Raw genomic sequence first — 19,991 nt, 5'->3', positions numbered from 1 at the left:
TCTCCTGTCTGTTTTTGTAGATTATTTTGCAGCTGATTTTTAAAAAAAATTTAAATATAATATTCACCAGCTCTTGGGCTCCAGAGTGGCTCCTTAGCTGTGATTGACATTGTACTGATGTGTACAGTATGGAGGCGGCACGGTGGTGCAGTGGTCAGCACTGTCACCTCACAGCAAGAAGGTTCCAGGTTCGAGTCCCGGCTCCAGCACAGGATCTTTCTGTGTGAGTCTCCATGTTCTCCCTGTACCTGTGTGGGTTCTCTCTGGTACTCCAGCTTCCTCCCACAGTCCAAAGACATCAAGAGAGGACGAGGCTGATTGATACTCTAAATTGACTGTAGGTGTGACTGTGAGTGTGAATGGTTGTCTGTCTCTATGTGTTGGCCCTGTGATGGACTGGAGACCCTACAGGGTGAACCCCGCCTCTCGCCCGTAGCTGCTGGGATAGGCTCCCCCACCCCCCCGCGACCCTTAATAGGAACAAGCGGAAGACAATGGTTGGATGATGTGTATGAATGTGAAAATTCAAGGAGTGGAGGATGATTTTTGTTTTTTTAATTCAGGGGTTATTCACCAAGATTAATGCTCTTCCATATCTGATCTTTATGATCCGCCGGCCACCAAGCAGATTGTAGGGCTAAGGGGTCTTGCTCAAGGGCATCTCGGTTGTGGTAATTAGGGTGGGGCTAGCACTGCTTCTTCACATTCCCCATTTATCCAGCCAGACCCGGGGATTGAACCGATGACCCTCCAGTCACAAGTTTGCTTCCCTAGCTTTAGCGCTGCCACATTATTTCAAACAAACCCTCTCGTGTCTTTTTAACATCAAAGTTGAGACCTAATGAACTTCATCATCATCTACAGTGCATCAATAAGGAAGCCAAGAATTGTGGACCACTGGGTTAGCTGGGAGGGAGGGGGTATTTTGGGGGGGGGGGGGGGGGGGGGGCGCGGCGGCTCTGAGGGGGCAGCAGGAAATCTGTGGGATTTACAGCTTAATCTGTTTAGGCACTTCCCTGTCGACTGAGCTCCAGACTGTGGCAGAGGGAAAGCGTGCTAGCTTAGCGCAGCTGTCAGGAGATGCCTGCCACCAAATCAATACTCATCTTTTTTGACTCTCTCTTTCTCTCACTTGCTCTCTCTCTCTCTCTCTCTCTCTCTCTCTCTCTCTCTCTCTCTCTCTCTCTCTCTCTCAGGGCTGCAGCGCGCCCCCCCTGCCTCCACAACCTCATCCTGTCAGCTTCTCCTGCCAGCACTAAATCAATGAGTCCTGAAGCTGATTAGCAGGTTCAGTTGCAGGTCGTTTCACACAGCCAGAGGACATTTTTAGCAATGAACACACACTGCTACATTGAAAGAGCTTGTGTGGAGGTTCTAGGAATGCAGCAGCTGAACGAGAAAATGTACATTTGTTCAGCTTTTTAAGATTTTTTTTTTTAAAGTTCTGTCTCATAAAAAGACAATATACAAACATTTTGTGTTGTTTTCATCTATGACTAACGGACCCATTAATAAAAACAGATTACTTCCTTCACATTAACCTAGATCAGTTGATTAAACTCAAAAGTTGAAGGAAACTAATTCCTGACTAATGCATGAACTCATTAGATTGAGTGATTTTGACTTGAGTGCCAATATATTAGAACCATTCAAGGTCCGTACACAAAAAACTAATTGTGTTCGCCGAATCAGCAAGTCTTCATAAAGTAATGTAAATCCACTACATAAATGATTTCACTCCCACCACAAGTGCAGTTTCTCTCCTTCGTGGTGGCTCACAGCCAGTCAGCATGAATTAGTAGCAGAACCATGCTGTGATTTGACTGTATAAAAATAACGTGTATTCATAGTTGAACAGCACAGTGCTGGGTAGGTGACAGGTGTGTTTCCTTTGTTTGTGCTGATGTCATAGCATCACTTCAGAAAAGGGGTGAAAATGAGTGTGTTCCCCCGGGGGCCATTTTTCCATTATTGCTATACTGCAGAGCTGTTTTACTGGCAGATTGTACTCTTTCCCACTGAAGACAACAGCCAGGTGGTAGTGGAGTTTTGTAAGTGTGAAAGTCTAAAAAAAAATTCTACTATGTGTCTTGTTTTTAATTATTAACTACTTAAAAGAGCAGGTTTCAATGAATCGGCTGTCTGTCATAGTGAGCGTTCACAGGAACTTTTAACTGCATAACATGCGTGTTCTCTGATAGAAGCAAACTCTCATTGTTTGTGTTTCTTGAAATTTCCACAGTTAGTTTGGTAGGTCTGAATCTCATCTTAACCTGCAGAGTAATGGTTCAAACAACAAAAATCAAAATCATAATCTTCTGTAGCAGATCATTTATCCAGGTGACTGAATGCTGCACTCGTGGTTGGATGATCAGGTTTGAGTCCCGGCTCGTGCACGGGATCTTTCTGTGTGTTTTTTCTCCCTGTGCCTGCGTGGATTCTCTCCTGGTACTACACAGATATGTAGTACTTAGTAGTTTTTATTCTACAACTTCTCAAAGGGACTGCTGCACCTTTTACTCTACTACACTGATCTGAACCCATCAGTAACAATCCACTTTGAAAAAAAAAGATTTAGATATTTAAAAATTTTTTAAATGATTTCATGGGTTTCGCTGTCTCAAGAACTGGAATACACGAATATCATGTAGAACGTCCTTTTAATTATGATAATTTAGTAAACTAATATAAGCTACTTCTCCATTTTTAATGGAAACTTTGTTGTCCCAGTGTTCTATTCTATTTGGGTTGATGGACGTTTTACCTAAGTTAAGTTACCTAAGTTAAAGAACTTATCCCACAAATGCAAGATTCCCATTTGAGAGGCACTTTGAGCCCCTCAACACAAACACAATGACAACAGTATCGTGGTATCTAGTATGTAGCAGTGATAGTAACTTACATTTTGTAAGTTTGAGGATTCGTGAAACAGAGGAAAAAAGGAAAAGTGACCATCCAAAACAATTACACTTTGATAGTCGGATGGTGGAGCTGCCTCCATCTCTATCCTGCCTTGCTAAACTCATACTTCACATCTTTACTTCTATTTCTATTTCTATTATTTAATCAAGTCATGGGAGCAACTTAATTATCCGATCTGCTTCTTTAGTCATCACAGCATAAATGTTAATCTAACTAACTCCTACTAAAGGCTGTGCTGCATTTATGGAAAGTTGATGTACAACGAGAAGGCTGCTTCGTTAGTGAAGTCAACAGGAGTCAAACGCCTTTGAAATTCACCCCATTAGAAGTCCAACACCACCCTCAAGTGGTCAATTATGAGCATAACAAGTGGATCACTGGAGATGAGGTGATCAGATCAGGATGTCTAAATCAGTCTTTGATGAATACTAAAGGTTAGTAAATGTCCGACCATGTGTCCTGCCACAACACATTCGTGATCAAATCACCTCCCTTTAGTGATGATGCATTCAAGTACACATAATCTGATAGATTGATTAGAGTTTATCAATAAATTGCCTGATTTTTTTGGAAAAGATCCCCTTCTCACATGAAAGAGACAAAAGACAAAAACTCTATTAGTGTCTGACTGACTAATATCTTTTAAAGGCCACAGACTGTTCTTGTTCATTTAAGATCCCTGATAAACTGACATATACAAATATTCCTGTTCATCAACTGAACACAAGACATCTCCCACTTTGAAAATCAGATTCAGTCCTCCATATTTGTGTCCCTTCTCAGCTGAGGTGTCTGGAACCTCTTTTTTTTTTTTCCCTGTACAACCGTTAATATTAAAGGTTAAGACAGTCAAGAAAAATTCTGGTCCCACTTTCATTTAAATTGATACTTTATACACAATACAATACACCCAAAATGTTTACTCTGTATATCAAGTATTACCGTCTAAATATGACAGAGATATAAAAGCCCCATTGTTGCGTAACCTCTGAGTGCGAGTTGGTTGGTTCAACTGAATATGCCAGCTGATTAAGCTCTTCACTTGTTCGCAGTAAAATACTGAGTCAGAAGGGTTATATTCAGGTTTGTTTTTTTTTTCAAAATAAAGTGTTTGTGGATTACTGAGCTTAACAACAAGACATAGATAATACAGGATGGTGCACTCGAGAGAGTGTTTAAATGCAACTTTTTTTCGGACGGTTAATAGCTGGCTCTTTCTCCATTCTGTAGTCACTAAGAAGTGATGTGGGAGGGCAAACATCTCTTGGTGACATGAAAAGAAAAGTAAATTGCAGTTTTGGGGGAAAGTATCACTTTAAATGCGAGATTTTTTTTTTTAAAGCAGCCCAATTTTCTGGCGTTGTTTTGAAAAGCTAACACTCAAATGCTAGCTTATGAAGTCAGCACTTAAAAGTTGCTAGTTTACATACAATAGAGGCTGGGGATCCAGTTTGAATAAAAACGCACAAATGAAACGCTCCAAAAACTCATGCAGCACAGTTTTCCTATCCTGTGAATGCTCAGTATGTTACAACTATAAATAAACATCTGTGTTTTGAAGGGGATGTTGTTGGCGTGCTGTGATGTCATTCACACTACATGCCTCACCCATTTAGCTAGTAGCCTACAGTGCCCGCTATTAGAGGGTGAGGCATGTAGTGTGTGATGTTCCAAGTATTGAAGTTAACCTATCAGAATGGCAAAAAACATAAGGACTACAGCTGTTGAGATAACTGAGGCATGCACATAAAGATACTCAGACCAAGATGGTGACATTGTGTGTGTTTTAGGGATGGAATCATGTGTGATGCCACAAAACCGATAGAAGCTATCCAGGATCCTGACAGTCAGGAAGTGTACCTGTACACTGCATCGAACAGGCTGTGGACCCGGGACCGTGGAAACTGTCAAGAAGGTCAGGTGATTCAGACAGGAGTGAACTGGGTGATATGACTGAAGTACTGCAAGCAAAACATCTGAATGAAAACAAATCTGAAACATATTCTTTGTTAAAGCTCCCCTCCGATATCAATCTTCTGATTTATGTTGTGGCATGCAAATCAAACTTTTAACCTCGGTTGCTAAGCTGGAACAGATATTTGACACAAGCGGGGAGTTCTGGATAAAGAAACAGACAAAAACCCTTCGGAAATGTGTTCCTTTTGGTTTGTTTACCATCATTTTCAGTTCAGCAAGCGTGGTTCCTGGTTCCTGTGGGTTAAGTCTGACTGTCTTCAAAACTGACAGTCGTTGAGATTAATTGCATGAAGTGATTTAATAAAAAAATCACATGAATGGCACATGAACAACAGTACAGAGGAATATACATGAGATTTGAATATTTAGATTGTTTTATTCGAATGATATTTGCACATTATGGATGCATGTTTCGTGTTCAGGTTTTGTCTTTGACATCTACATTGTTTAATATTGAGTGTATATTGAGACAAAACAGCATTTGGGATATTGGATGATTTATTTGGATGATACAGGAAATAAAAACGGTTATTACTGTATAATAAATCAAGTGCCATGATGTTAGTGGTGGTGTTAGTGTTTTCAATCAGGCATTCCAAGTCTCTTAATATGTTGCGTATTATTGCTACTTGATGAGATCATGTGGTCACCCAAGCACATCACTCATCACACGACTGTTACCACGGAAACATAGAAAGCTAGTCAGCATATCCTCATCCATGGGCACTCTCTCGTCAGATTGTAACATTTCCTTTAAGCTTTGCCCGTCTCTGTTGTGTCTGGCTCTGGGCGGTCCCCGCCGCTGCTGAATCGCTGGTTCAGCTCTGATGTCAACACCAAGCAGCAGGATTTCTACAGCAGAGGAAACAAAGAAATGTCATATTGGTCATACAAGTCTAAGCTGTGATGAAACCATGTGATTCCTACCTTTCCTTCCTTTGCTTGATAGCGAGCCTTAGATAAAAGCTCCAGTAGGGCTAGCAGGAGACCGACACCCAGTCCAAGGCCAAGAAGGAGAAAGAGACCCCGCAAATCATTGGGGTGCAGCCCTTCAGAGGTGCTGGCCCCATTGGCTCCCATACAGCTACTAGCCCACCACTTGTCCCGTAAGTACGTCAGCTCACCAGATTCACTCAGTTGGAGGATGGCGATGGTGAGGTTTTTTACCCATGGTGAGCCTGGAGGAGATTAAAAGAGTTAGTGACATTCAAAAGTTCATCCTGGGCAACTGAGAGGTTGATATCAAGGCTCAAAGCAGTCTAGTCACTGTCTTTCACACCAAGCTGGGAAATAAGCTAACCCAAAGGCGCTGCGATAGAGTAAGCTCTCATAGCGATGACTTCCTGTGAGCGAGTCAGTGTACAGTAGCGAGCCACAGCCAAGTCCAAGGACACGGCTTCACCGATGAAAGCAAAGTTTCCCTCCTGAGCCCGGCGAACACCTTCCTCCATGTTTGACACATAACTCTTCTTCCTCTCCATGTGCTGGTGGATGCGCCTGTAGACAGGGTTGTTGGAATTCTGGGAAATTAATACAGATAAATACATTTAGATCTTTTTATAACTTCAACTCTTAGTTCTGTGGAGGCGATAAGGATCCCCTTATTATTAGCGTATACTAACTGCACCTTAAAGAACAGCATGGTGGATCCAGCATCTACTGTGCCATAATCGATCACATCCTGGTTGGCCAGGTCTTCAAAACTCTTGATAGAGACATGCTTGCTGTTGGAGTGTAGCATGGAGTTGAAGTTAGCAAAATAACAGGCCAGAAGCAGTACAGCAAATAGCCACCAGATGGCACTGACTAGACGTCCAGATGGGGCTTTAGGATGAGGACCAGCGCCTGTGAGCAGACAGAGACTACAGTTAGGAAATAAATTCAAGCTAAGCTCAAACCAACAAGGTCACAATGCAGAAACTAGCAGCAACTAGTGTTGAAGGGCAAATCACTAGTTTTGTTGTACTGTGCATGAGTTGGGATTGCTATTCTATCTGCTAACAACAATAATATTGTGGTTCCAGGGGGAGCTCCTGTGACGTCACTTGGGTAAATGATGTTTGGGACAAATGGTTGAAATTAAATTAGAAATACATCATGGTTGTTTGCCAGCGCAGTGTTTGACTGCTACCCTGACCTTGGTCACCAGCAGCTTTTCCAGGTCATCCTTGAGCCCCAGTTGACATTTCAAAATTTCAAAAGTCAGGTGAAGTGGTTCCAGAGATAATGAATGAACGAGAATGGCACGTATGAAGGTATGGTTGCGCGGACAACTGCAGAATATGCATCCAGCTAGTGACTTCTTTCGATTGAATCTAGGGTAAGAAAGTTTGTGTCGGTTTCTTGAAGTGACTTAACTGATTTCTGACTGACCAGTAGGGAGGCCCTCTGTGAGCAGGTAGACTAAAGACATTCCGGTTTGTAGTGGTCACATGGTACAATCAAAGTCAAGCGGGTCTTTTTGGTAAGAACACAAAAAGATCAGGATGTCACTGTGACAATAAGGAACAATACATTTTAGATGACGATTGACTTAGACAGTCAGAGGTCAGACAAGACTCTTTGCAATGACGGTTTCTACACAGATAATCCGTTGGCCTTGAAATGGGCAATTTTATTTGTAGAAAATGCAAAACCAGTGGCCTTATAAACCAAGGGTGCACTCACACTTGGTCCCTCTTCGCTGCTTCCCCTCTGGCCTGAACACACACTTATGTCATGGCTGAGCTGTACCTGAGCCAGGTAGATTGTTGGAAATTGCCAGGTCAGGATTTATATTTCATGAATCACAGGAATTAGACGGGATGTGAAAAATCCACTCCAGTTTCGAGCGCTAGTTTACAAATTGTAGCACGCACTACAGCAAAAGTTGTTAAGTTTGCACCCCAAACAACATTTGCGTCTTGGTTCAGCAGCGGCACAGAAAAATGTTCTCCTGCTCTCATTATGCTCCAGCATCACTTGTCATATATCTGGACAGTTTTTCACACTTCATCACCAGAGTTCACTGTCACCACTGTCAACCACATCTGGGCTTGTACCACCGTGCCAGGCGGAAGCTGATAAGACACACGAACACACACAGGCAGGCGGGCAGGCGCACACGTACACACATGCACACACACACACGCACGCACACATCTGTTGTCTCTCTCTCAAATGCTAAGAATTAATTAATTTCTGTCTCTTCAGATGTGGGACAGTGCCGATTCTTGCTATGAGGAAAAACTGCATCTGATTAGCCAATTAACAAAAGCTCCAAAAAACTTTGTATGTCTGTCTGTGACTCAGCAACTGCCCATCAGAAGTCAACCTTGACGCGTGCACTGCTGGTGCTTCAAGTACCCTAAAACAAAATATCATTTCTTACTATCCAGTTCTACCCCAAAAATGTATTCGGTTCTTCCTTGGCTGATTCTGTTCCACTCCACATACTTTGGTAAACTTCTGCGTCATAGGTTTTGCATAATTCTGCTAAAAGTAGATAGACAGACCAAACATGACCTCCTTTACAAAGGCCATGACCAGAATACTCAGAGAAAGAGACAGCTGGCAGTAGTTGTGTAGTTTTGGATGTGTGGTTCAGTTTAGCTGGTTGCTTGGTTACCTTGCAGGGTAAGAGCTCCAGTGATGTACCAGTAGCTGTGCAGCAAAGTGAAGCTGTGCTCCTCTGTATCTGGCTCCGCCCATTCAGTGGGACTGATCCTGGAGAGACAGTTAAAGCTGCTCTAGAGGGGATCTAAAAACACCTGCCGAAATAAAGAACCTGTGTGCTGATGTATACTCATACGAACACAACCGTCTGAATCATAACCACATACACTGAGCTGTATTTGCAGTTTAGTTGGGCCTAATAAAATCTTGGTCTCAGTCTGTGTTACATGGCACTCCATCAGTTTTGAACTGTCTTTTTTTTTTTTTTTTGGATGAATGTCTAGACATTTTTAAAAGTGCAAAATTCACATCTTCTTTACTTACCTGCCCACCAGGAATATGCAGAGACCAGTTAGCATGAACGCTATTAGGACACCCACCCACGTGTCAGTGGAGAAGGGTGACAGGAGGCTAAAGGTGCTCTCATCGGAGACCACATCTTTGCGCAGGATGAAGCCAATTCCAGTTTGCATGAAGGGAGCAGTCATGTCCACAAACTGCTCTCTGACAGCCGTGAGAGTCAGCGGGGCCACAGCCAAGTCTGCCTCCTGATAAACGGTAGTGGCACAAAGAAATGCTGAGAATTTCCTAACCAAATCACAGACGTGTGTTTAGTCACAATCTCTCTATTTAATCCCAGTTTAATGATCAGACTTTCCTCCGTCAGAGACTTACCCCTCTTATGACCTGGCCGATCATGCCATTCCAGTTACCGCTGGCGTCCATGGCTCCGTATCGGTTGTCCTTCACCAGGTGCACTTTGTAGGTGAATCCCAGCTTCTGGGAGAGGTCGGAGATGAGGTCAATGCAGTAGCCCTCCAGTCCCGATCCTTTGGTCATGGTGTAGGGGTCTTCCTGAAGAAACAAGGTGAAGAACTGAATTCAAATAGGTGTTGCAGGTTTATCGTCAATTTGAACTCCAGCAATAATCTCAGAGTTGGACGGCCCAACTTCCAGGTCGTATGCTGATGCTTTGGGTTACAAAATGTGGAGGGTTTCCCTGTTAGGATGACCAACAAGTTGTACCTTAAAGAAGAACAAGGAGCCTTTATTGTCACGTAAATACAAACAACAAAATTTGTGCTGTACATTTAAATCATCCTCTCTAGAGAAGTGAACACATGCAGCCCTCAGGGACCAACTCCCAATCCTCAGGGTTCAGCTCAAGTCAGGAACACTGACAGGAGAGGATTAACCTAATGTGCTTGTTTTTGGTTGGGGGGGCGGGGCGGCTCCTTTTTTCTCAAATTGACATCACAGCTAACAGAGGCACTAATCACATGTGCAACAATACCAATAAATATTAACACTACACTAGTGGCAGAGGCATGGAGGTGCAGCGTGTTGGTTGTCTGTCTGTCTGTCTAAATAGCCTGTAGTTGTGAGCGCTAATGGTTTTCAGATGACCTGTCCAGGTTGTACCCTGCCTGTCATCCAATGCCCACAGGAACAGACACCAGCTCCTTGCAGTATGGACAATGGATGGGCGGATCATAGCAGCAGGTAATAGTTAACTTAAAACGATCAAGTTTGCAATGATATGTAGGGGAAAAAAAACCCCACAATACCCAACTGTAGTGCTAACCACTGAGCCGCTGTGCATCCACAACCCCCGCAAGATGAAATAGTTATCGTTGAAATTTCACAATGCCTACCGGGGCAGTAAACATTACACGACACAGCAGTGGTAAATTAATAGAACATGTATCAAGATGACTCAGGTTGAAGAAGAAGAGTGTCGTAATCGTGTTAACATTGAAGGAGCTTACTAAACTCAGGGCTGGTCATGTGCTGACAGCAGTAAAATGATGGGTCGATGATAATCTTGACTTCTGAGAGTGACCGAACTGTAAAGTAATAAAAACTACTTCAGAGGCTACAAGCAGCGTTGTACAGTTGCAATGAAGACTCTGACTAATATTTTTACCATTAATATTTGTCTCTGTTCCTGATATCGGCGAAGGCCAGTCGTCCATCTTTCTGTTTTATACAAATTCAACACTGAAACCGTCTCATATCTTGATATTCCTCCCCAAAAATATGTATTCCATATGATATTCATGTAAATCAGCCCGGTAGTTTTTGTGTCATCCTGCAGAGCTGCAACTGTTCCCCCGCCTCACAAATCCAATGGCACCTTGGGATTCTAGTCTGTGTAGAGAAATAAATACCTTTATAGTGGTGATGGACAACTCCTTGGCTCCTAGAGTGTAAAACACAAACAAAAAACAGGCCGGTCAATGTTGGACTTCTGTAATTAAACAAGTCAAAGTAAGCTAGCATGAGTAATCAGCACACAGATTTAGTCCTTGTGCTGATTAACAGTTTGGTTTCAGGTCTACAAGCTGCTTGTGAAAGACCCATGAAGACTGTTGTTTCTTTGAGCCCCCTTCATGTGTTTTTCTCTCTGCTGCTGCAGTAAATAAGCCAAAGTGCCACTAAAGGACAATGCTGGTCTTGTTTTTCAACGGATCTGCAGAAAAAGGCTCTACACTGCTGAGGGAACAGATGAAGGGGGTATCTGGGCCCCTGTGAGGGATCAAAGTGGGGGACCCATCCTTAGGAATGTGTTCCTGGGTTGTTCTTCAAACCCCCGCCCCCCTTTCACCATGTAATCAGAGCAGGGAAGGACCCCCTCTTCCCTCCTCCTCCCCCTTTACTCAATGAGAGTTGTTTTCTTTTTGTCATGACGTTGACCGATGGCACTCCCAGCGTGTCTGCAGGACCTAACATGCCCTGCCAGGGTCGGTCAGAGAAGGAAAGGGAGAGGGGGGGATCAGGAGCTGCCTGCTCTTCATAATGTCATGTGATAACAAAAGCCATCCCGGTTGGGTCATATAGAGCCTATGACACACTGTCAGCCTCCTCCAGAGATGATGGCAGGACCTACGATGTGCGGAGATGCCTGTCAGTTGACTGCCAGCCTGCAGAGTCTTCCCTCCACATGGTTAATTGATTTATCACACTGCTTTCTCGACCACAGCAAGGCGTTAGCCCCTCCACTGGTGAGAAATGGGATGTAACCCAAAGGGACAGTGCCCCCTCTGTGCTTTGATAGGACTCCAGCAGTCCAGCAGTGCTGTGACGGAATAAAAGTTAAGAAACGAGTTGGGAGCGTGACCTCCTGTTACACAGGTCAGCCAGAGCCTGCTGGCAGATCTGCTGTTGGAGCTGCAGACAGCTTTCAGAGGCAGGGCAGGAAGATCATCTCCCTAGCTGAGTGCAACCATGACAGGTGGAGTAGGCAAGCAGAATGGACATTGACTTGTTAGCAAAATCATTTGACAGAAAAAATAAATGGTGGCATCAGGGATATTTGTCTAGTGGATGACTGGTGCTCATCATGAAAACAACTGCATGCCACCAAATTAGCAGATTAGCTGGATTTTTAATGATTAATAAAAGTGACAACCTTCTCTTAAGGACATATTATAGTGGGTTTGTGGAATGACACCAGCTCCAGCCTTAAGCGTGAAAGTGAGCGACTAAACACGCTCCTCCACCACACCCTGCTGCACACACTCACTTGTATCGACACTGGACATGAATCTGCAGAGTGCTTGCCACTGTCCCATGTTAGCAGGATCCCACGGGATGCTAGTCTGAAACAATTAGCCCCCGCTCCTGAACGTACAAATGTTTTCAGCATGCATTCTAAAATCAGTAACATCCCAGCATGTCAGTGTGATTGAAGAAAAAAATAACAGCACAAACAAAGGAAATATGCAGTTACAGAGGGGCAAAAATACGTGCAGCAGATACAGTGACAATTCAGGAAACAAACACCCAATGAATAAACCCTTGGAGTGATGATTTCTGAGGCTGCCTCCTGAACCTCAGAGGTTCAGATCATCAGACAAGAAACCCAGGAGTTGACTTAGAATCTTAAATTTGAGATCGGTGTATTCTCTGTTGCTTGTTTTACATTGCGGTCCAGAAGATGGCAGTAATGCACCTAAAAGCTGGTTTGCTTTAAATTGACAAAATATGCCCCCCTCCCCCCCCAAAAAATAGAATTCCTCAAAAACTTTGTTCACAAACTCAAGCACATCGTGCGGTATAATCCATGTCTTCGTTATCCAGCAGTAAAGGTACAGAAGTGTGGCACGACCCAAAACAAGTGTGAGCCTGTAACTTCAATTGAACGCACTAGCTAGTCGTGCTCTGCACTACCGTAAAGAAGTGCCACATCAGGAGGGTTACAGGTAGTTGGTTTGTAGCTTAAAGTTTCTGTGGATTATTGATCAAATGTGACTTCGAGACACTTATTAGTAAGTAGATAAAAAAAACAAAAAAACATGTTAAGTACTGGTTTAAGTAACTTTTGAGGGTGCTTCTTCCAAATGTACAAAAGTGCAGGCTGTACAGCTACTGCTATGCTGTTCCACAAGAGGTGATAGACTGAGTCTCTCTCTCTCTCTCTCTCTCTCTCTCTCAATGGTTGGCTGTCTCTATGTGTTGGCCCTGCAATGGACTGGCGACCCGTCCAGGCTGAACCCCGCCTCTAGCCCGAAAGCCGCCGGGATAGGCTCCAGCCCCCCCAGGACCCTTAATCAGGATAAGAAGATGGATATACTGTACATATACATATATATATATATATATATATATATATATATATATATATATGTGTGTGTGTGTGTGTGTGTGTGTGTAGTTGAAAAACATTCTGTGTTGGTGGATTCTTTTCTTTTCTTTTTCTTCTACACACGGGAAGGCGTAGTAATCTTGGACTCTAACAAGCTGTGTAAAAGGAGCTTCCAGCATCGTAGGGCTGCTAATAAGTCACGATCTCTTCACCTGGCTGTGGAGCAGCAGAATTATGGAGCAGCAGAAATACTGAAGCAGATTATTCTTATTCAACAGAGGATGGATTGATGAGAAATTCTTTGACTGATGGATTCATGATCTTTGCATGAACGTCTGTAATATTTTTTTCCTTTGATCTGTTTTCATCTATCTAAGTTTTGGGCAACTACTTTTTTAGGAAAGGATAACGCAATTTAAAAAGTTTAGTCCCCTATAAACTACATGGCATTAGCCACAAATGTACAAGTACATGTACCTGTCTCATTGTACTACGACTACATAAATGGCGGACATGGCCTTTATAATCCCTACGAGGTTGTCACATAGGTGATCATACCTGTCTGGATCAGTCAAACAAGCACTGAGAGCTTAAATATTGGAGTAATGAATGAAAGAAAGACCACAGGAAAATCAAGCGGTCCCATCAAGTGCTTTAGTGCCTGTGCAGCTTCCTCTTGTCCTTCAAGTACTACACAACAACAAACAACCTGGATCACGACAATCCCCTGTGCTGCCTCTACGTCACTGGCTGGTGGTGTGTATGAGACTTACCTGCAGTGAATAGCCAAGTACTGAGGGCTGCCATACAGAAGACCAACGCAATGCAGAATTTCATTTTGCCACCAGTCTGAAAATGTATTTTTTTTTAAACTCAGTAGTTGGTACACAAAATATGTCATACTCTACTAATAAACAATATTAATACCCTTACCTTATTAAGCTCTGAGCAGTGTGGATAAAAACCTCACTTAAAGGTGTGAGGGATGCCTCCAGACGTATGCAAGAAATTCAGAGCAAATCTCTGAAATTAAATGAGCTGTTGTGAATGTGTGCAGCAGGATGTAGTGGGTTTTTTTTTTATGTGGGTGGATGTGGAGGGAGGGTCTAGAAGAAGGAAGATAAACACCCAAAATATGTCAGTGTGGAAGCTGGGGTTTTGGCAAAGTAAAGTCTGAAAAGAGATGATAAATCACTGACGCCAGATGTCTCCTACTGCAGTTATTCAAAAACTTCCTGTACACATTCAGGCTTGTGTGTGTGATTTATAGGGATTTAGACGTTGACCAAACAAAGGAATTGTAGGAAATCAAATTAATTATACTGTCAAAGTTATTATTGTAATTGCCAGAAGTTTTGGAAGTCAATGGATGTGTTTATTTAACCCGTTACTTTAGATGAAAAAGGCGACGTAATGTGGATGGGGAGTTGATGTCCGGGGCTTGCAGCTGCTTGGAGGTCTCAGGGAATCAGCAGAACAGTTACATAATTATGATATGATTCTTGGAATACATTTTTTTCGGATTTTTTTGGTAAAATTATCAATAAAAATTGTCCCAATTTAAAAAAAAAAAAATCTTAATAAAAAAAAAAGCCAACAAACTGAATCATTTCCACAAAATCATTGAGAACAGGCAGTGATTTCATCTGAGAAGGAGGGGCTGCATTCACTCTCGGAGACAAAAACATTCTCTCAGGCCTAAAGTGCTAAACAGAACTGGGAGGTTTCAGTTGAGAGGCCAAGCTCTGCCAAGCTGTCTAGATAAATACAGCTTTAAAGGGAACTCTGTGGTTTTCTTGGAATCCTAATGAAGCTGTCTTTTGTGTTTGAGTGCTGGCTAAAGCGGAGTCTGTGGCACTAAAATGAGCATGTCGCACTTCACAAAGTCTTACAGAGCTGAAGAAGAGGGTTTGGCAGTGTCTGACAGCTCACCAGAGGAGGCCGTCAGCTTTGGAAAACCAAAGATTTACAATAGACTTTGACTGACAAATCAGTATCCTGAGAAAATCATTGAGTGGCTATGGAGCTACTTAGCTGTGAGCACTTGCGGGTTGGAGCCTTTAGAATTAAGGATTAAAGGACTTGGTCTGATCATCTGGTATGATTATATATCTCATATGAATTGATTATGCAGAATTTCTCATCAGAACTGTGTGAGGTTCCAAAAGTTTTATATTGTGCCAACTCTTTTTCAGTATTTCAAAAAACCCCACAAAGATAAAGCCCCTTTCCACTGCTAACCTTATCTGATCTAGACATTACCCAGAAGAGTGTGACAATAAAACTGAGTTAACGCAGTATTTCGGACTGATGTAAACTTGCCAGCTAACAAGGTTAGTCACCATGACAGTGTGTATACAACTGGTTATTCTGTATGGTTGTTATTGTTGTTACAGGATGCGTGGACTCCAGGAAGATAAGCTGCCGCTACTGCGAGCTAACGGAGAACTCTGCAGAGAGCGAGCGAGTGTGATGCTGACCTTTCAATCATGCAATCACGCAGACAAAAATGTCAAACTGAAGGGATAACACAATTTGGAACTTCTTCCAGCAAGGGCAGGTGCAGGAATTACCACACCAATTCAAAAGAGCGCGAGAGAAATCATAAATGAACTGCCTGCAGTGTTGATTTGGAGTCACGTTCTGCCTCTTGCTAGCTCTCCTGAGGTGCCACACCAGGTGTGTTGCAAACCGCAATGGTCGAGAAAATTCATATTAAGTGCTTTTCTGTTGTCTTGTATATTATCTTTTAGTAATAGTTTGTACTCACGTGTACTCATGGGTTAAGCATGCATGTGATATAAGTTCACGTGGATCTTAAGACAAATATCCTTGAAATGTATTCTTCCTATATTCTGGCTATATATTATGCGTCTTCTTGATATTGTTGACGTCAGAACGGCTCCAGCTAGTCTGGTTTACTCAGGTGAGCTGTGAGGACCCCTTGTCAGGCATCTCTAAATTTCCAGATGTTCAGGAGTTTAAATAATGTTACATGCAGCTAGATCATCGATTCTGCCTGGGATGCATGAGCAGGAGATCCCGGATCCGTCTCTAACATTAAAGAAGTACATTGATTAACTAAATACGTTACTGGATCATTTCTACTTCTTTGGGAACTGCCGCAGAAACATCTTTAGTACAAAAGCTGTCACTGTTGTGCTCTTAATGTGTGAAAAGGCAATTCAAGGTCATGTCCGGACCTGACGGAAGATTGGTTTTATTTCATATATTACATACTAGGCTCTAAGAGTGTTTAGTTTGTAGTAAAACACATCTGATCCTGGGTGGCGCGTGATACTAAAAAGATTCTTCTTTACTGACTGGTTGAGCTTGTCGTCTCTTGTACTGCCTTAAGTCTTTGTTCTGGAACATTTCCCTTCCTGCAGGGGGTCTGGTGGGTTCTTGCCAGAGACGTTGGGAGAGGTGACGGCTGGTAAACACAGAACCAAGCAGACCATAATTAGTGCAGCAAGCAGCCCCTGCCAAAACCGAGGTCAAATCCCTTTTACATGTCAGTTTGTATAAGGCTCAGTTTAACTGGTTTATTAAAGCCTTTGTGTCTGAACAAAGACCAGTGACCAAGACTACATGAAATAAAACAACTGGGAAATCTTGCATTTTTTTTTTTTTTTATATTTGTTTGAAATTTATTCAGGTCATAATTACATAAAATATTGAATATTGTCCCTAAAATTTAGCACAAAGGACTGGCATGGCAGTGCAAACAATACAGCAGGTTGACAAATAAACGTGCTTTGATACAGATCATTTCCACCCTGTTTTAGTACCATCAACCAATGAAAACACAGGGAATTCAGACATGATGCTATCGGAATCTACATCAAACTGTCCAAAGAAAAACAAACAAACAAACAAACAACAAAATTTTGGGATATTACGCGTCATTTAAAATTTGTGAAGTAAAGCCCAGCCTCAGGATAAACATTACCATTGGATAAAACACATGCAGTCAACTTAAAAAGGGCTGAACTTGGTATGCAGTAGTATTATTCCACCTGTCTGTGCTGTGACATGCTGCAGATCAGCAGGGTTAGCAAAATGTTGGCAGCTTGCTTATGTTACAATGTAAGCATTACACAAAGAACTCTAAAGATTAAAACCTTATTTATCCTGCATTGTAGGAATAGCCCCTTGAATTTTTTCTTTTTTTAAGTCGACATTTGTTCAGCTTTTAGCATAACAATGCACATTGCGCTCAATAATGCCATCGCCTCCAAAATATTGCTAGATGGATGGGCTACGGATGATCTTGACATAAATCGTCTCATTTTCATCTCACTTAAATGATACATTACAAGTTCAAGTAAATTAAAATCAATGATCAATTTAAATAATTCTAGTTGTGATCTATTGCTACTGAATACTCATGTGAAGTTCCAAAAAAAGACCCAAAAAAACTTGAACATGAGAGTAGATCACAGTTAACAGAAGGAGTCATATAAAAACCCTGGTATTTTCACTAAATACATTCTGGCATTTATCTACTATAACGTGTTGCAAACACAACTGAGCATTCTATTTGTTGCTTTTAGAAGAATCGCTCTTTCTCAAGACGATATTTTCCGAACGCACATTTTTCCGTGTTACAAGATATGCCAACTTTTCCTAAAAAAAAAGAATTCTTGCTGGAAAAAAGTGGACTGTATTAAAAACTAATTTGCTTGTAGTGTCTCTCACGCTCACTTCCAAGTCAGCCAGTTCTCAGAGTTTGAGCATGAAAAAGACTTCACTGTTTTCAGGGTCTGTTGAGGATTGCCTTGGGGAGGGGGATCCTAAAGCCTGACTCATCAAGTCCAGGGTGTTGCAGGGACTCCGGGCTATGCAACATGCCCCCTCTGGGTTACCCCGCTCCTCAATGGGGCTAGCACTACTTCCACTGCCAATGCTACCAGAAAGACTAAAGCTTGCACTTCTGCCTTGGATCAGGCCCTGGAGCCTCTGCCTTTCTTGGGCCTTCTTGGCCCTGTTTGCAATATAACGCACTCTGCTTTGACTCCTCGAGGAGGTCCTCCGCACCAGAGTCTCATCCACATCCTCTACCTGAGACTCTCGAGGAGTGTTTTCTTGGGCAAAGTCGCTAGCATTCAGGGGTTCAACATCGGTCAGTTTGCGTAGTTGCTCTGTTAGGTCACTGGGTGGCCGAACTTTCTGTGGGCGGCCCTTGTGGAGCTGGTCTCTGGTGGACCTAACAATGAAGCTGCGGCTGATGCTGCGATATTTACTGTCAAAGTTACAAGAAATATCCTCAGAAGTCAGATCCCCAAGGCTTTTGGACATGGAGGCCGCTGATGGGGTTGTGGCTGCTGAAGAGAGTCTGCTGGCTGATGATTGCTTGAGCCCCTCCATGAAGAGGCGGCTCCAGGTGTGCCTTCTTTCAGTCAGTGTGCTGGGAGAGTCCATCTGAGATTCCTGGGGGGGATGCAGGGGGCGGGGCTTCAAATCATCTGTGGGACACTCACTCTGTTGAAGATTAGGGTTTGACTTGCTCTTGCTAAATCGCAGGTTATCACAGGAGACCAATGCTGAGTGGTGGCAGCTAACCCATTGAGGGTCACGGGTGTTGTGAGCTGTGATGAGGCTCTTCCTGGCCAGGTTAGGAAGGGACAAATCGATGACTGTGTCATTTGAAGAGATGCTCGATGAGGAGGACATGCTGTCTCGGTGGCTTCCGGGCTCCAGCTTACTCCAGAGGCGGTCATTCTTTGTAGCATCTGTACAGACTTCAGGCACTGCTGACTGAACCTGCCCACCTGAAGCTACAGCAACCCGAACATGGCCCTCACTTTTTGTTCGTCTCACTGTTGCGTGTGATGACAGGCTGCTGAACGGTGCTCTCCTGGCCTGGGTTGTGTGAGCTGCAGGAGTTACAGGGGAAAGTGCTTCAGCAGGACGATCCACTCTGTGGTGAGATGTCAACTCTGCAGCATCTTTTTTCCCATCTGTCAGAGTGTCGAGGTTTCCCCTCCGGTTTGGTGTGGACTCCATGGATGACTGAGAGTGTGTGCTGGTTTGGGGATCTTGGGTGCACACTGATGAGACAGTTTGCTCAACAGGGGTTGCCAGAGGAAGTGACAAAGTTCTGGAGTTTTTCTTAGATTCTATACCCACTTTGACAGGACTATCCACCACCCCATTGGAATTAACAGTCAGTAGGGAGTCTGCATGAACTGCAGAAGCTGACTGCAGTGATGATGTGGAACAATGTGAAAACATGCCATCTTCTTGAATGGAGACAGAGCTGATGAGACGTGCATTCCTAGTGTCCACGGACTTTAGCGCAAGAAATTGAAGAGGGGGGTCTGGTCTCTGCACTGTGGAACAGTCTGTGGAAACAAAGACAATAAAGAACTTAACTTCTGCTGGCATTCTTTGTGGTCACTCTTGGCTGCAAAAGTGATGAATGCATCTGGTTAAAAAGGAAGTGTGCCTTTAATCTGTTGTATTAATGCCAGTGCTGTGAAGTGGAATGGCTCTTACTCATTTGGTTGATCAAATTTGGACGTGTTAGCTACTAGCCGACTTCTGAAACCCCTTTTACAGCTGGCATTCAAATGTGTTTTTTGGTGATCAGATTACAACCGCATAGTGCTTGATCAGACTAAAATAAGGATTTTGATCCAATCACAAAAATGTATTTCAATGCCAGGCGTAAAGGGGGGGTCGGAGTGAGAAAACTATTTCACGACCAAAGTGAGTCACAAACGGCAGGGATCCAACACAATATACAGAAGTGATGCAATGTGACACACCAGCCTGTAACTCTAACAAGCTGATTTACAACTCTTGATTACTCACAAATAAGCTTTGCTATTACAGTGCATATATA

The 19,991-nt window shown here is 43.0% G+C and overlaps 2 protein-coding genes across 2 annotated transcripts in view; both read right to left on the bottom strand.

The window, feature by feature from the left end:
* Positions 1 to 5,223: 5,223 nt before the first annotated feature.
* Positions 5,224 to 14,239, bottom strand: LOC147255901 (glutamate receptor U1). Its single transcript, XM_086212679.1, has 10 exons — positions 14,075 to 14,239; positions 13,915 to 13,990; positions 10,725 to 10,756; positions 9,229 to 9,408; positions 8,878 to 9,101; positions 8,507 to 8,604; positions 6,527 to 6,744; positions 6,200 to 6,419; positions 5,827 to 6,077; positions 5,224 to 5,751 (listed from the first exon to the last, which is right to left on the bottom strand). The coding sequence occupies exons 2-10, from the start codon at positions 13,976 to 13,978 to the stop codon at positions 5,653 to 5,655; spliced, it is 1,386 nt and encodes a 461-aa protein (XP_086068805.1). The 5' UTR covers positions 13,979 to 13,990; positions 14,075 to 14,239; the 3' UTR covers positions 5,224 to 5,652.
* Positions 14,240 to 16,777: 2,538 nt separating this feature from the next.
* Positions 16,778 to 19,991, bottom strand: part of plch2a (phospholipase C, eta 2a) — a 62,005-nt gene continuing 58,791 nt past the window's right edge. The window contains exon 23 of the mRNA XM_086213934.1: positions 16,778 to 19,488. Coding sequence (XP_086070060.1) covers positions 17,867 to 19,488 — 1,622 coding nt within the window. The 3' untranslated portion in view covers positions 16,778 to 17,866. The remainder of the gene's footprint in view (positions 19,489 to 19,991) is intronic.

The sequence above is a fragment of the Aulostomus chinensis genome, chromosome 9 (assembly GCF_037954235.1).
Source record: "Aulostomus chinensis isolate RoL2024-O1b breed Wild chromosome 9, RoL_Achi_v1.0, whole genome shotgun sequence".
Lineage (NCBI taxonomy): Eukaryota > Metazoa > Chordata > Actinopteri > Syngnathiformes > Aulostomidae > Aulostomus > Aulostomus chinensis.
The sequence above is the reverse complement of the archived record's forward strand: the minus strand, read 5'-3'. Positions and strand labels throughout refer to the sequence as shown.